Genomic DNA, 17,380 nt, shown 5'->3' on the forward strand with positions numbered 1-17,380 from the left:
CTACTTAATTATAAATGTTTGTTGTTGTTTCTTCTGTATGTGAATGCCCCTATCTCTTGTTCTTGATTTCTCCTTTAGGAGTTCACACGTGTTTTGTATGCAAGAATAGTGGGGAGAATGCAAAGCGTTGTTTACTTCCTCTGTGTGGCAAATACTATCATGAAGAATGTATACAGAAATATCCTCCCACAGTCATGCAGAACAAGGGCTTTCGCTGCTCACTGCATATCTGTATGACATGCCATGCTGCTAACCCAGCTAATATTTCTGCATCTAAAGGTACATACAGGGGACTTCTTTATCTAGTCATTTCAGTCATGCCAAAATTTGGAGCAAGATGTGGGTTTTATTTGTAGACATTTAAGGACTCAATGGACTTTTTAAAAATTGAAATTTGAAATTTTATTATTATTTCCCAGACATATTAATTTTTGAACTGCAATTCAATATATTTCTTTTTAGGTCGCTTGATGCGTTGTGTGCGGTGCCCTGTTGCATACCACTCAAATGATTTCTGCCTTGCTGCTGGGACAGTGATTCTTGCTTCCAACAGCATTATCTGCCCCAATCATTTTACCCCGCGAAGGGGCTGTAGGAACCATGAACATGTAAATGTCAGCTGGTGTTTTGTTTGCTCAGAAGGTAAATGCATTGTTTGCTGGATGTGATGCATTGTATGTATTTTAATGAAGACTTCTTTAATGTTGTATTGGGAAGACACCTCTGAAGATAGGAGAGGGAATTTGTGGTGTGTGTTATCAGAAAAATAAAGCAAAAATATCCTAAATATTATCCCCATGCAAAGTCTGGTAAAACTAAACATCAGCATAAGATGTTAAGATGAGTTAGAGCTTGATTGCTCAGAAGCTTCATTTATATATCAGTTAAGCTTTACTCTGCATCTTTCCTGAAAAGTATAGGGATGATTCCTCCCTGACTCCTTTATTATCTTGTGAACTACCCTGTTTCCCCGAAAATAAGACCTCCTTGGATAATAAGCCCAATCGGTCTTTTGAGCACATGCGCTAAAATAAGCCCTCCCCTGAAAATAAGCCTTCCCCTAAAATGTTTAACCGTGTGCGCAGTGGGTCCCTGCCATTTCCTGGGGGGTGGAAGGAGGAACATGCCCCACACACCCCACATGCACCTGCCATCCATGTGGAATGGCCTTGCGGAGGCCGCTCCTGCAAACCCTAGCTACCGTGCCCCTTCTCTTAATGGCGGCCCCCAAAAGAGCGGCAGGCCCAGGGACACTAGGGCTGGCAAGAGTGTGCTAGAAACACAGACAGAACTTCTGGCCCTCCCTGGATCAGTTGATTCATGAGCCGTGGGCCGAGGTTAAGAGGCCTCCTGCACTTCAAAAATAATAAGACCTCCCCGAAAATATAGTCAAGCGCTTATTTCGGGGAGGGTCAAAAGAAAATAAGACCCTGTCTAAAAAGCAATCCCATCCCAGCAAGGGCATCTCTGCACGAATAGGTGTTGTAGCATTAAGTACCTGCATGCTACCTTGGCTTTAAGGCCTCTAATTATAAATCCTATTTCTGATGGTAACTTGGTTCTGACGACTGTGATAACCCACCGTTCGTCCTTACAGGTGGTAGCCTTTTGTGCTGTGAGTCCTGCCCTGCTGCATTCCACCGGGAGTGCCTGAGCATTGACATGCCAGAGGGGAGCTGGTACTGTAATGAGTGCAAGGCTGGCAAGAAGCCACACTATAAGGAAGTGGTCTGGGTGAAAGTGGGGCGTTACAGGTGAGTGAAAGAGGCAACTCGTGTTACACCTAAATTACTAATTTTGTCTCCAGTATAATCTTGAGTCTGTCCATTAGAAGAAGACATCACTATCATCTTTATGGTTCAGGTAGTCCTTGACTTACAACAGTTCATTTAGTGACTGTTCGAAGTTACAACAGCACGGAAAAAAGTTACCTATGACTATTTTTCACACTTAACTGTTGCAGCATCCCCATTGTCATGTGATCAAAATCCAGACACTTGGCAGCTGACTCACATTTATGACAGTTGTAGCGTCTGGGGGGAATCATGTGATCGCCTTTTGCGAGCTTCTGACAAGCAAAGTCAACGGGGAAGCCAGATTCACTTAACAACCAGGTTACTCATTTATCCACTGCAGTGATTCACTGAGGCAGGAAAGGTCGTAAAGTGGAGCAAAACACACTTAATAGATTTCTCACTTAAGAACAGAAATGTTGGGCTCAATTGAGGTCGTAAGTCGAGAACTACCTGAAATGACAATTAAGCTACCTTAACACACCTGTGTGTCTTATCCTCAGTTTTTCCTGCTGAGGCTTTCGCGTTGTGAGGAGAACTTGAAAAGCAGGGGAGTCAAACTCAAGGCCTGTGGGCCGGATGCCGCCCATGGGGTGCTTACATCTGGCCCGCAGGGCCACCCTGGAAACAGCAAAGGATCGGCCCACGGGGCCTCTGCCAGCAAAAAATGGGCTCCCATTTTTGGCTGCAATGGCTTCCTGCAACCCTCTGCCAGTGAAAAGAGCTCGGGAGGGCTGCCTATGGCCATCCCAGCGAAAGTGGAATTCAGGAGCCCGTTTTCACTGGCAGAGCACCCACGCCCACCGCGGTCCCTCAAGGTCAAACACAACCCTGATGTGGCGCCAATGAAATCAAGTGACACCTCTGATGTAAAGCACCTGGCCTTGCCCTGTCGTGATTGAGTTAGCAAAGGTGATTCATATCTGAGAAGAGAAGTTGCAGGGGACACATCTCTTCATTACTCTTACCTTGTGTTCTTTATCATTCAGGTGGTGGCCGGCTGAGGTTTGCCACCCTAGGACCATACCTGTCAACATTCAGAAGATGAAACATGTCATTGGTGAATTCCCTGTTCTTTTTTTCGGGTCAAATGATTACCTTTGGACTCACCAGGCTCGAGTGTTTCCTTACATGGAAGGAGATGTGAGCAGCAAGGATAAGATGGCAAAGGGAGTGGATGGCATTTATAAGAAGGGTAACTTACTTTACTTCAATCCAATCTAAGAAAGTGCATCACGATCATAAAATCAAAAAAAAAAAAACTTGGTTTATACTGCAATACATCAATTTACTTTATTATTTGTGGTCTTGGAGCAAAGGTAAGCTAAAACATTGACAATCTGATATTTGCATTTTTATCACAGTTAATGAATCTGCCTTTGGGTTACTTATATAATATGTCAATTTTGGGCAGGAATTCAGGATGTTATATTTGCTTTGATTTTGTTGACACGAAGCCACCATAATAGCTCATAGATATGTGTCTCTGTCTTGAAGGCTTGTCATTGATTTGGGTCTCTAGCCACTGACCATACAAAGCAAACTTTACACCTTCATTCAGCCTAACTTCCTCCTTGGTTCAGACAGAGCACACTTCATTTCCCTAACTTCCCTGATCTACATATCTCATTGCTGATGCTGGAAAGATGAATTTGAGTTGAAACTTTGCATAGCTTAGGGTATGTCCTCCTCCTTATTTGGGGGGCCTATTGCACATTTATTCACATACGATTCTTCATACAAACATCTTGAGAAACCATCCAGATTGCCAGAAAGGTATATAAAAGTGTCTGTTCAAATATAATAAAAAGAGCAATTCTCAACTTAGCTTTACAGGAAGCTGCTGTAAGATTTGAAGAATTAAAGGCACAGAAAGAACTCCGTCAGCTACAAGAAGACAAAAAGAATGATAAGAAACCTCCACCATACAAACACATTAAGGTCGGAATGCACAACATAAGAGATCTGATAATACTTTAAATGTAATTGGGTAGTTAATGAGGTTGATTGTATGTGACTTTTGCAAACCTTAATTGTATATTAAGCTTTAGTTTTAATCAGGAATTGTTGTTAACTAGTACATACATTTCTTCCTTAGCTTGAATTTAAATTTCTATGTTTCCTAATATCCAACTACTCTATAGAAAGTCGATACTGGATATAAATTTAAGGAAGGGAGGAAATGCTTTGCTATCCTACCCTGGCAGTGTTAAACAAACCACACAAGTAGATTCCCAAACTTTTTACCCCATCCCATCGTATGCAAATTAGCTGTTAGGTGCACTGAGTTGAACTTGGTGCTCACCTGCAATACATTTGTATAAGGGAGCCTCCTGGTTCAGCAAAGATATAAATTTATATATAAATATTATTGGAAGGCCAACCCACCTGACAGCCATTAGATGGTCACATAGAGGAAGTGAAATATGTACTATTTCTTCTGGCAGTGGTAGTAATAAAGTAGCACAAAAGTACCCTCTGCAACTGTAAAAGAAAAAAAGAAGTAATTATTCCAATATTGTTTCCTCATCATTCACGCTGCCAAACGTTATTTATCTTTCAGTGAATGTCAGCGTACTGCCAGTCAGTGCATCTGAGTGGTGTTTTCAAAATGTACACTTCCTAAGACAATGGGTTCACTTCGAATTGTCTACTTCTGCTTGTAGGTGAACAGGTCTGTGGGCAAAGTGCAGATCTTCACGGCAGACTTGTCTGAAATACCACGCTGCAACTGCAAGCCTGCAGATGAAAACCCCTGCGGCTTGGATTCAGAGTGTATTAACCGCATGCTGCTCTACGAATGTCACCCTGCGGTTTGCCTAGCTGGAGAACGCTGCCAAAACCAGTGTTTCACCAAGAGACAGTATCCAGAAGTCGAAATTGTCCGTACTTTAGCACGTGGCTGGGGTTTGCAAGCTAAGCGAGACATTAAAAAGGTACTTTTGCTTTTTTAAAATTTTCATTATAGTTACCACATATCTAAAAAGAAAAGAAAAAGCCAATTTTCTTGTTCTCATATACATCATAAAGACATAGCAGAAGTTTCATTTCTCATGGTACTTTTTCTACCTACATAGAGGTTGGATTATGCAACAATGGAATCTTAAAATTGCATCCCTCAAATCAGTCAACAATTCCTTATACTGATTGCTTTTCCATGTCAATTATTTCTTTTTTCAGTGTCGATTATTTGTCGTACAAATTCTGATTTAAAAGACACAAATTGTCTATGGCAGCTCACTGTTTCTGATACCCGTGTTGTTACATCAAATTACTACTGAATATTCATAATATTCTTAAACTGTACTATAAATAACATGATCCTAAATTATTGTATCAGGATGTAATTGAATACATGTTCCTTAAAATAGTTGTCAGTTTTAGTGTAACAGCTTTTAGTGTACGGCTGCTTCAAGGTTTTTGTAACAACAACCCTGAGAAAAAGCAGAGTGGGAGACTGTAATCTGTAAGCCCATGTAGGCTTCTTAGATTTTGAGTGGAATATAAATACATATGAATATATAATCTTCAGGTAGCCCAATCCCAAATTGTTAAGAGCTCTAAAGTTCAAAAGCAGGGTTTTTTTTTAACTGATTATATAAATAAGTTGGTTATATTTCACTTATGTTGGTTACCTGTGTGACAAATATATAGGCTGCTTCTCTCTAGCAGCTTCATAGCTTCTGGATTTTCAAAAGTAACCCCATGTAGGCTTATTCTTATTGTAAGAGTGAGAACATTATTGATCATGAAACAGATTGGTTTCATTTTCGTGTTTCATGTTCCTCGGACTTTCCTCAAAGAAGTAGCTTGGGATATTGACATTAATGAAGAACTTTTTGTTTTCCTAGTTTTGTAATCAGAGCACTTACTTGTTCTTCCATTCCGGGGAATTTCAGGGTGAGTTTGTGAATGAGTATGTGGGAGAATTGATAGATGAAGAAGAATGTCGGGCCAGAATCCGCTATGCTCAAGAACATGATATCACCAACTTTTACATGCTGACCTTGGACAAGGTGGGCTAAAAACTTTTTTGTTTGCTGTAGATTGAATGACAGGTGACTATATAGAAACAATTTTGTTTCAGGAGTATTTAATAGAATGTCAAAACCCTTGAAAAAACAAATGCTCCTTTGATAGGTTTGTGCGCACTATTCTTGCTGAACTGTTCAATTTGTCCACTTTTGTATTTTTTAAAGTGCTCTGCATATAAGCTTAAATACTGAAATTTAAATACTAAAAAATTAAATATTAAATAATGAAACTTAAATACTTTAAGCCACCTAATGAGAAGGAAAGAATCATTGGAGAAGAGCCTAATGCTGGGAACAATTGAGGGCAAAAGAAGAAAGGGACAACAGAGGTGGCTGGATGGAGTCACCAAAGCAATAGGCATGAGCTTGAATGGACTCCAGAGGATGGTAGAGGACAGGAAGGCCTGGAGGAATGTTGTCCATGGGGTCGCGATGGGTCGGACATGACTTCGCAACTAACAATAACAACATATAAGCTAGTCTCAGCTAAAAAAAGATTAAAGCTATGTTTTTAACAGATGTTATTCCATTTGGTGATTTTAGGATCGAATAATTGATGCTGGACCAAAGGGCAATTATGCTCGATTCATGAACCATTGTTGCCAGCCAAATTGTGAGACACAGAAGTGGTCAGTGAATGGAGATACTCGTGTTGGGCTGTTTGCCCTTGTAAATATTAAGGCAGGTCAGTATGTCTCATAAAAGCTCTCTTTAGAAACATTTGGGGTGACTTAAAAATGCGTAGCTTTGGCTATCTGTTGACGATTATAAAACCCATTACAAATATTTTAGTGTTTAGGAGATAAACTGTTCAGGTGGATAGTTTGTTCCCTGAGTAAGTGGATAGTCTGCTAGCCAGAACTGACTCATCCTGACTCCATCTGCAATTTGTCTTTTTCCTTTACATTTTCTCTGCTCATTTATTTCCTGAAAGTTGACAGAGGACTGTCTGCTGTAGATGCATGGTTCTTCATTTCTTTTCTCTAAATACCCCACAGTGAAGCTTTTTTAACCTCATGTCTTCTTTTTCTACTTCTCTGCTACTTTCTTGCATAGTTTTTGATACCAGGGTTTCTTTCATTTGCTTGGTTGGGGAAATCCTGCCTTCCTTGTCAGCATTAGTAAGACTGCACTTCTATAAGAGCCTATAGAAGTTGTGTAGCTGCTGAAAGAGTTCTGAAAGAAGGGGGAGAAATGGTATAAAAGGAACTGTGAAGAAACACCTATGTTTTATTTAGTGGGATTAGGTTCTGCAAAGGGTTAATCTCTAACAATTGCTATTACTAACCCATGGATACTGCTCTGTGTTGCAGTCATTCTGTTAGAAAAAACATGTCACAGCTATACTTCAGAAACAGTACTGAGATATAGGCGAGTACAGGAGTCGGCAACCTTAAACACTCAAAGAGGCACAAAGATTGTAGCTGGAAGCCCCCCGTTCAATTCTGAAGCTGACCAGAAGTCCAGTTCACCCACTGTAGAGTCTCCTCCTAGCATGGCATCCTTTTTCCTCTACCTGTCCTAACCGAAAGCCCTATCAATTGTGGAGCCAACCAGCGACGGAGCCGCATCAGAGGATGAAAGACCCACATGTAGCTCCAGAGCCGCAGGTCGCTGAGCCCTGGTGTGAAATACTAGTAGATACTACCTAACACAATAGAATAGATTCCCCTCAGCACTTTTAATTTTCCTTCTGGCTTTGTTTATTTATTTATTACATTTATTGGCCACCTATCTTACCACAGGGTAACTCTGGATGGCTTACAATATTAAAAGATAAAACTACATGAATGAAATACTCCAAAAAATATAAAAGTACAAAATACAATACCTGGGGTGGGAGGGAGTAGGATGAGCAAGGGGGGAAGTTGTGATGTGATATTAATCTATCAACCAATCTCAACATGAAGCCCCTCCTTTAGAACCGAACCTTACTGGCAGAGCTGGGTCTTTAAGCTCATGTGGTAGGTAAGGCGGGGTGGAACTGATCTCATTCTGGGGGCGCAGGGGGCAAAGCGGAGAAGACTCTTCTCCTGGACCTTGCCAGCCAGAATATTGAGGCCATCCCTGGCCTGGGTGGGGTGGCCAATCCCAGTGGGATAAGATGGCCCCTCAAAGTAACCTGCACCCATGCCATGAAGGGCTTTAAAAGTGATTACCAACACCTCAAATTGCACCCAGAAGCTGACAGCTAGCGCAGCTCGTAGAGCAGTGGTGTTACATGGGCCACCCTTGAGTCCCAAGAATTGCTATGCTACTGCAGTCTGCACCACTGTAGCTTCCAAATGCTCTTCAAGAGTAACCCAATGTAGTGTGTGTTGCAGTAGTCCAACTTGAGATGACTGGGGCTTGAATGACTGAGCGCACAGACTCCTGATTCAGGAGACGCCGCAACTGACGCACAACTCTAAAGTTGCACAAACGGTCTTGTTTCATTGACATTTGATCTTTCATTCTTTTATGAGATACCGAATCTCATGCTCTAAAACCTGTATGTCATCATCCAGGTGGGTCTTACTGATTTCTTTCATTACCAGGGACTGAGCTGACTTTTAACTACAACCTGGAATGTTTGGGGAATGGGAAAACAGTTTGCAAGTGTGGAGCACCAAATTGCAGTGGCTTCCTTGGAGTACGACCAAAGGTATAACTATCTACCTTTGGATACTTTTCATTAGATGCAGCTATATTAACCTTATATATACTGGATACACAGGAATTGTTTATACTACTGTAGTCCTCTACTATTTGTGTACTTCGCTCCTGTTGATAAAAGTAGGATCCCTGGCTGTCTATTCTGCATTATTTAAACTGAGAGCTGAGAGTACAAATTAAAAAGAAAAAGAAGAGCAGTTCTTGTGTTCCTTGTAGTTCTATTAGAACACCTACTAATGGACCATCTAGGATTAGACATTTCATTATGTACCATGTTTCCCTGAAAATAAGACAGGGTCTTATTTGCTTTTGACCCCCTGAGATAAGTGCTTGGCCTTATTTTCGGGGAGGTCTTACTATTTTTGAGGTGCAGGAGGCCGTGAGCATGGTCACCTCATGGCTGCTGCTGTGTTGCAATATTTTCAGGGGAGGGCTTATTATCTGGGGAGGTCTTATTTTGGGGGAAACAGGGTACCTTACTTAAACAAGTTAAATAAAACTAGTTATATGAGAACATGGATTTTTTTTTTCATCCTGAAGAATTGCTTACTGGAATTTTTTTCTGTCTTCAGAATCAGCCACCTGCTACAGAAGAGAAATCTAAGAAATGTAAGAGGCGGCACGGGAAGCGCAAGTCACAGACAGAAGTCACAAAAGAGCGGGAAGATGAGTGCTTCAGTTGTGGAGATGGTGGGCAGCTGGTTTCCTGTAAGAGACCAGGCTGCCCCAAAGTCTACCATGCTGACTGCCTCAATCTGACTAGGCGACCTGCAGGTCAGTCATGCATTCTCATCTTTTGTTACTGCAGAAGGTATTTCCAGGATGAAAACGGTAGCTCATATCTATGAAGGGAAGACAAAAGAACATATTGCTACATATTGGCTAAAGTTCTGTTCGTTAACTATAAACGTAGTTTTCTTTAAAGGTGTTCTGTGTTTTTCTTCTCATAGAAACGTCGTGTGGCAATGAATCAAAATCTAGGACAAAGTTAGAAAATGAAATTCTTTCCTTCATACATTAAGTGTAGTACTAATAGAAAAAAAAATCTTTTGGATGAATTGGAGTCAGTTATCTCTCCTATATCTTTTTTCTCTCCTTAAAGTATTCCATTTTAACAAGCTTTTAAATACCAGATGTTAAATTATTTAGCTACAACTTCTGTCTATCTAATTTGATTCTCTTGTAAATGGTTCCTAGAGTTTGAATTAAGTAATTTAATTGTTACCTGAAGCAGCATTTATCATTAGAGGAAGGAAGAACAAAGTCAGATCAAAAGAAATGAAAAAAGGAGCCCAGGGGAACCAGACATATGCTTATGAGATGTTAAACAGCAATTAGTTGAAACCCATATACCACCTCTAACTTTTTTTTCTTGAGGTGGGAGAAATGGAAATTTTTATGTCTCTAGTTAAATTCTGTCTTCCTTAAATTCCCTTTAGCCCATCCCTAGTCCTATAGGGTGTAAACTGTTTTAGTGAAAAAGCACACATGTTCCACTGGAATGCAGTGGCTGTTTGTGTGCTAATGTTCCCTTGAAGCTCCAGCTCTCTAGTGGCATGGGTCTGGAAAGAACCTCATTCCTGAATTTGAGAAAGAAACAATATACCTTTGCAAAGTGTTTTTCCCCCCAGTGCTCCCCCCTTGCAGTACCAAGCACAAATACTTTAGATAAAGCAAAGGCATTTTATTAAGGGGGGAGTCTTGATAAAAGGGACAGAAACAAACTATATTTGATATTTATAAGGTGACAGAAAGCAACAAATCAAACAATAAAAGACATTGATTAGATGCAGGGAAAGAAAAACACCCTTACAATATGTGGCATCTTCTCCTTTCCTATCTGGGTTTGTTTCTTTAGCACTTGCAGCACTCAAGGATTTCAGAATACAGTTCTATTAAGTTTCTGAACAGGTTAGTTTTGCAGATCAAAGGAAATGACTTTGGCTAAAGGAAAAACAAGATTTCCTACACTTCCAAAGGAGGCATGGTTGCCATGTTAAAATGCTAAGATCACCTTAATTAAAAAGCTAATCATGAAGCCTAAAATTCCAGGTAACACTAAGGCCCTGTTTGTTTCTGATCATAGATGTCCTTTCTTGTTCTATCGATGGAGGTTCCTGCAGTTTGAGCCAGGGCAAAGTTGAAACACAATAATAGTTACACAACAGTGGAATGAAACCTTTGTATATAATGAATTGGCCTTTGTGGGTTATATCCTTTGTGGGCAATTTAATGCCAGCATCTGGGAATCTGGAGCTGAATTTAGCAATTTACCCTGAACAGCTTTCAGCAGTCAGGCTTTCCTTGCATTTTGATTTCAGGGACTTTCAGAAACTATCATCACTCATTTCAGTCATGCTTTTTCCTGTGCTGCAGGAAAGTGGGAATGTCCTTGGCATCAGTGTGATGTGTGTAACAAAGATTCAGCCTCCTTCTGCGAGATGTGTCCCCGATCATTCTGCAAACAGCATCGGGAAGGCATGCTGTTCATCTCCAAACTGGATGGACGCCTGTCATGCACAGAACATGATCCTTGTGGACCTAACCCTCTAGAGCCAGGAGAGATTCGTGAGTATGCGCCTTCCACAGAATCAGCAGCTGGCTGCCAAAACACTCAGCCATCAGACCAGCAGCCTGCAGCTACAGGGCCGAAATCTCAGTCCTCAGAGAGGCTTCCTCTGACTGTGTCTCTGAGGCTGCAATCCTCAGATAAACCACCTTCCTCTTCATTGGCTCTGGGGCTACAGTCCTCAGACAAGCCGCCTTCCTCGGTGGCCCTGAAGCTACAGCCCTCAGATAAACCACCCTCTACAATGGCACTACGGCTTCAACCAGCAGACAAACTGCCCTCCACCCTGGCCCTGAGTTTAAAGCCCTCTGACAAATTGCCCTCCACCCTGGCCTTGAGGTTCAAGCCTACAGACAAACTATCCTCTGCCCTGGCCCTTAGATTGCAGTCATCAGACAAGCCACTTTCGGCAGTGGCTCTTAGGCTACACCCCTCAGAGAAGTCAGCGCCCAAGGTGGCCCTCAGGTTGCGGGCCTCAGAAAAGCTAGCTTCCCCTGCAGCCCGGAAGGGGCAACCCCCTGAGAAGCTGTCCCCCGCCATAGTTCGGGAGGAACAGTCCTCTGTTGCCACTGAGGAAAAGCCACCTGGATCTGAGACAGCAGCCGACTGCTCGGCCCTAGAGGCACCCAGGAATTCAGATCCATCTCTGATGGGTGCTTCCCAGCCCCTATTGCTAGATAAGTGCCCCAGCACCCCACCGCCCCATGGGCAGGTAGTGGACAGAGCTGCAGAATCTGACTCTCTGAGGTCTGAGCCGCAGGGCAGGGCCTTTTCTGTAGGGCAGCTGCCTCAGCCTTCAGGGAAGGCGGCCCCTTCACTGAGCCTGAAGCCGCAGCCGTCAGTCAGACCTGTCACCCCAGTAGCCCTGAGGTCTAAGCCGTCAGAGAAGCTAGTCGCTCCGACCGGCTCACCGCCTCAGACGCCCAGCAGGCTGCCTACCCCTGTGGACATTCGGCCTGTACCATCTGACAAGCCTTCTACCGCCGCGGGCCTGAGGCCTCAGCTCTCAGACAGGCTTCCTGCCCCACTAAACCCCAGGCCTTTGCTTTCAGAGAAAGCACTGCGGCCAGTCGACCAGAATGCTCAACCCAAAGAAAGAGGCTTTGTGACTGTGGAGCAGAACCCTCAGCCGAAAGAACGGACATCTGTATCTGGCGAGCAGTCTTGTCGGCCAACGGGGAAATGTCCACCCTTCCCAGGGCAAACCTCCTGTCCGCTAGAGAACTTGCAAATGCACGAAAAGACCTCTTGGCTTAGTGCAAAAGGGCTGCCATCCATGGAGCAATCTTTTTGGACAGCTGAGAAACTGCAGTCTCCTGAGCACAGTCTCTGTCCAGGCCAAGAAGCAATATCTGCACCCTCCACGGAGCAGACATTTTGGTCAACAGAGAGATTGTCTGCATTTGAACAACCCCCTTGGCCTGGAAGGGAAGCTCCACTACCTTCTGGGCAAACCTCATGGCTGACCAGAAACATTCAGACATTGGAGCAGATCTCTTGGCTCTCTGGGAAAACACAAACGCCTGTGGGGCAGGGCATCTTGCCTTTGTCTGAGCAAAATGCGGTGCTAGGACTGGACCAGGACTCCCCTGGCCACGAACCTCCTGAGTCTAAATCTAAGTGAAGCCAGTTTGAGGCCAGACGGGTCACCTATTTGTTTTTATTGGTTTTTTAATTGTATGGGAAAGGATTGTTTTTGTTTGTTGTTTTCTTTTTAATCCACTTCCCCAGTTTCTTAACCTTCAGCAACATCGTGCTCAAGCTATTCAGAAGTATTTAAACTAAATCTCTATGATGCCCAACCAAGGAGCAAGAATGTAGGTGGTTTTTACCTTCATTTCGCAGACAATAATGCTGAAATAAAGGAATCCACTTGGGGTAAAATATTTAATTCCATAATCAGAGTTTACTAATTTTGTGAGTCTGAATCTAGGAACAGACTTGGGTTCCTAGATTATTCCCATGTAGCTCCAAAGAAATAGTTGTTATCATAACAAACTTCCTCACCGGCCCCTCGTATTTCCAAAATGTTTAACTAATGAACCCAGATATTGAGGGCACGCAAGGAAATGCAGCAGGTTTTAAGTCCTTAATTTTCATTCCTTGTAGTATAACTGCTGTCAGGGTGGAGCTTTTCAAATGCAGGTGCTTTAAAAAAATACTTGAAGTTAGTTGAGGACGTCAGTTCTGCAAAACAGAAGAACTTGTGCCTCAGTGAACCTAGGTCTTACAGCGGGAGTATTCAGAAATACTATCCGGTTGATTCTTTGGGACTTAGACCTTTAGTGCAATGGCACTGGAGCTCCCTTTTCAACAGAATTTTGACCACTAAAGACACGAACAGGTTAGAAAAATAAGTACATTATTTGTCTAGCTTTTCAGTGCAGCATTGCTGTGTTGGATTTTGTTTTGTTTTTACAGTTTGTTCACCAAAGTCATCTTGTAGTCAAAACTGATAGTCAGTGTGGACAAATAAAACTAACTTTCCTCTTTTCCATGGCAAATCTGCTTGCAAATAATGTTTGCATTATGTATGGGTGCATTTCTAAATTATAAGCTAATTCAGAAAACTAAACGGTTGATGACCTATATGAGAATAAATGTTCAAGATGAAAAGTGAATATTACTATTCTGATTAGTATCTAGCCCAGCAAGCCTTTCATATTGTCTCCTGCAACACTCCCACACCCCAACTACAGAAAATTGACTTGAATTTAGTGGGGCAGCCCCAAGGTGTCCTGTTGTTTAAAGAGAGAGAGAGAGATAGCTAAGGTCATAGTTCTCACACTGGAATATGAAGAGCTCTAGCACTTGCCTGAGGTTCTCGTTCTTTTTTCTTTATTTTCCAGTTAATGCAGCATTTTAGTCTCGACTGGTTGCTAGGTTGGTAATACTGTCTTTCCATTAAGGAGAAGCATTTAGTATTACATAAAGAGGCAGATATATTATCTGCACCACAGAAATATAGCTTGCGATGGTACTGATGGTGGTTTCTTTAAACTGTAGCTGGGGAATCAAATAAATTATTACTTTACCCTGTATATGACGATATAATTCACTCTGCAGGGCCTTCACATATATAATATGGCTTACATTTCATACTACAAAATCAGCAAACTATTTGACCATTTTTAGATTGCCACCCTATTCTATTTGCCTGGGCGTTCTGAACTCTCACAGACTATTAAGCTCCAGTTTGAAGCAGAAACCTTTTGAATAGCTCTCATTTGGTCCTCTTTAGATGTTCCCATTTTGGCACAGAGCAGAAATTCTAACTCTGTCCCAATCTAGAGCCTCTCATCTTGGAATAGATAACTCGGGTATTCAGGGCCTGTAGGCAATCATCAATGTTGCAGTGGCAGTTCAAATTCAGATCCATTACTTTTTTCAATGTTGACTTTCCACAATGACAGTATCTACTCGGCACTGCGAAATATCCCCTACCTGGTTGTGCATCTCATCCTCTTCTCTGATTCATTTCATTCTCTCCAAGTACAGCTAATGACTTTGTAAAAAGCATTATGACTAAATGGAACCTTAGTGCTTAAAGTTGGTTTTCCTTGAACACCTGCAGGCCGAGCGCTGCTAATTGCTGAAAATGGCGAAATGCAAACACCTTTTGTTTCTGCGTGACTCCTGCCCAAAAGGAAACAGGACAGTTCTTCTGAATGAGACAGATACAAGAAACCAAGGGCATTTTACCAAAACTTTTTAAAATGAAAAGACCCACCTTTTTGAACAATCAAGCAAGTCAAGCCAATCATGAGGCTCAGCATATTAAACATTTCTCATGTGGAAACAAAAGGAGGCTCTAAATTTCTCTAGGCCTTCCCGTGAACTGGACTTTATCATGTAGATTGTGTGTTTAGGGCTTCCTTTGTGCCAGCCCCTGCCCTCCCTTCACAGCTGTACTTGTAAGAAGAGAGATATCTGCACTGCTTTATCCAACTTGGTTCTTGCAATGTCATGTGTTTTAACTAGGTATTTGTTTCATGGGAAAAAAAATAAACTGTGAATATTTTTGGTGGAGGCTATTTTAAATCTTTAAAACTCAGAATTTTTTATTTTGAATTCTTTTGTTCAGATTCCTAGGGATCATGTAGGTGACTGTAAGAACTGGGATTTATGTAGCAGCACATTCTGAATCTTTGGCTAGGAACTCATGATTGAACCAATTTAAATCTTTCAAGTGGTATTTCAAAACAATCGCCCAGTGACTTATTTCATATTATGCCTTTCCTCTTTTCAGTCTCCTTAAACTGAACTTGTTTAAAGTCCAAAGCTGTTAACTGAACTAAGCAATGAAATAGAAAACATTGTAAAAGTATAGCTGGAGCAACTTGAATATTTTATCAAACACAACAGACTTCTCCAAGTCTAGATTTAATTGTCCAGTTCATTAAGCTAAGTAAACAAACTACAAAGTGTAACTTCAGGAAAATGAGGCATAAGGAGGAATCGCCACCCAGGTCTTGGTTAGCATAAGGTAAGTTGCAGTCTCTAGAACCAGATGCCCACGAGGCAGGAAATTCTTCATTAGAAGGGACACACTGGTCAAATAGAGAATGCCATCAGTCCAAAAGAAAAGAGCAAATAAGGGTTGGAGAACATAGTTGATAAAAGTTGAATTTCCAGGGGCTAAAAGTGTCTTGAATTTAAAGTTGTTTGGGCATATTTACTCTACTCTGCTGTTGAGTAGTGGTATCTTGCTGGAATTGTGGATTCGCCTATGTGCAAATATTTTACTTTGCTATCATGTTTATTTTAGACAGAAAAAGAGATGGTCTATAACTAAGAGTCTGGTCTAGGGTTGTGCAATTTTGGTAGATAGGGGTCTAAGATCGTATTTTGTCTTTGAAAAATGGGCCAAGAAGGCACATTCCAAAAATTAAAGAGATTGGGGAATTGAGAACAATCTGGGCTAGAATTTAATGTAAATACATACATACACACATACATGCAGTGTGCATTATACAGTTTGGGTGACTGTATAGAACTGTAAAGAATACAATTCGTGCCTCTCCCTTTTCCAAACATTTTATCTAAGCTTTTGGAAGGGAGAAGTGAACCTTAAAGCCTGCAGGTGCCTAGATCTGTTTAGAAACACATGAAGCTGTTAAAAGGTTTATTTTTAATATATAGGCTACTTGTGGGATGTGTACAGTGTAAAACTAAATTGAGGGCACTCCTTGGTCAGTCTTGTAATAGTTACAAGTTAAACGTATGTTTATTTCCCAGAGGCTTAAATGGGGCTTGTTTATACATGATTGTGATAATATTGAAGTATATGGAGAATTCTGGCCAGAACGGTTCAGTAATGTGCTGCTAACCATTCCATATTTCATGCTTCTCTGTACCAGTTTTCTGCATTTTCCTGCAGATGGTAAATTGACTGCAAGTTCTTTCATTTAGGATGTATAGTTTTAAAATGTGGGCGTATTTTTAATTAAAAATGGGAATTTAGAATTATATGTAACATTCTGCAGCATTCATATGCTTATGTTCAATTTTTTTAAAAGTCTTTCCTCCAAATACACGTAATTACTAATGAGCTACATAAAAAGAATTTATTACCCCTTGTGTTGCTATATGAGATTTTACAGTGTGGTTGAATTCCTTGGAATGTACAAAGCTGTTGAAACTAATTGACCATTTAAGAACATTGCATTACAGGAATTGAGATAACATTCACTTCCAAGATAAAGATGCATTGGCCTATTCAAACATTGACAGAAAGTTACAGTAAATAATGGACACATTTCTGTCTCCTTGTCTAGGTTTGCAGTTGTTAGTATATTCAGGGTGGTAGGGAACAATTGATGTGACAGCCACTTGAATGCGCTAGTCCTTTTGGACTTCAGGTATGCTTTGTGCTTCTGAAGGGCAACATCTTGAAAAGTTGCAGAAAGTGCAGCTCAAATTCATCCTGCACTCTTGACTAGATAAATCCCTGAAGCTGTGCATTCTGCTCATTCAACAGTTAAGCCAGATTACAGAGAGCATGCTCTTTCGGTTGTAAAGTTGAAAAAACCCCGAGGCAGCAGGATATCCCATTGATCATTTTTTGATACTGTACTTTACGGTGTGATGATTTTACATTTGCTAGGTCTAGGTCTGTCATCATCTGAAGAGAGATGCTTTTGTCAAAGCCTAAGACCTTATCCTAGGGTGTGGTCAAAAGTATTTAGAGTGGCTTGCTTACACATTTGAGGGCTCAAAACAAAAATAATGTTGTTTCGGGGTGGGGGGAGATGGTGGAAGAGGATCTTGTGTTTATCTGTTGCAGCAAAAGCAAATTCCTTGCAGCATTTTAGAGACTAACAAATTTA

General features: G+C 41.4%; 1 protein-coding gene across 12 annotated transcripts in view; it reads left to right on the top strand.

The window, feature by feature from the left end:
- NSD1 (nuclear receptor binding SET domain protein 1) overlaps window positions 1-15,078 on the top strand; it is a 77,843-nt gene extending 62,765 nt beyond the window's left edge. For 10 of the 12 annotated variants that reach the window (XM_081939558.1, XM_081939559.1, XM_081939549.1 and 7 more), the window contains 11 exons: window positions 79-279; window positions 463-642; window positions 1,598-1,754; window positions 2,783-2,988; window positions 3,622-3,734; window positions 4,460-4,729; window positions 5,693-5,809; window positions 6,371-6,512; window positions 8,365-8,471; window positions 9,055-9,256; window positions 10,859-15,078. In XM_081939558.1, coding sequence (XP_081795684.1) covers window positions 79-279; window positions 463-642; window positions 1,598-1,754; window positions 2,783-2,988; window positions 3,622-3,734; window positions 4,460-4,729; window positions 5,693-5,809; window positions 6,371-6,512; window positions 8,365-8,471; window positions 9,055-9,256; window positions 10,859-12,675 — 3,512 coding nt within the window. In that variant the 3' untranslated portion in view covers window positions 12,676-15,078. The remainder of the gene's footprint in view (window positions 1-78; window positions 280-462; window positions 643-1,597; window positions 1,755-2,782; window positions 2,989-3,621; window positions 3,735-4,459; window positions 4,730-5,692; window positions 5,810-6,370; window positions 6,513-8,364; window positions 8,472-9,054; window positions 9,257-10,858) is intronic. The other 2 variants (XM_081939551.1, XM_081939552.1) reach the window with 2 other exon arrangements.
- Window positions 15,079-17,380: the final 2,302 nt, after the last annotated feature.

Source organism: Natrix helvetica (genome assembly GCF_964273705.1).
Source record: "Natrix helvetica genome assembly, chromosome: 1".
Taxonomy (NCBI): Eukaryota; Metazoa; Chordata; class Lepidosauria; order Squamata; family Natricidae; genus Natrix; species Natrix helvetica.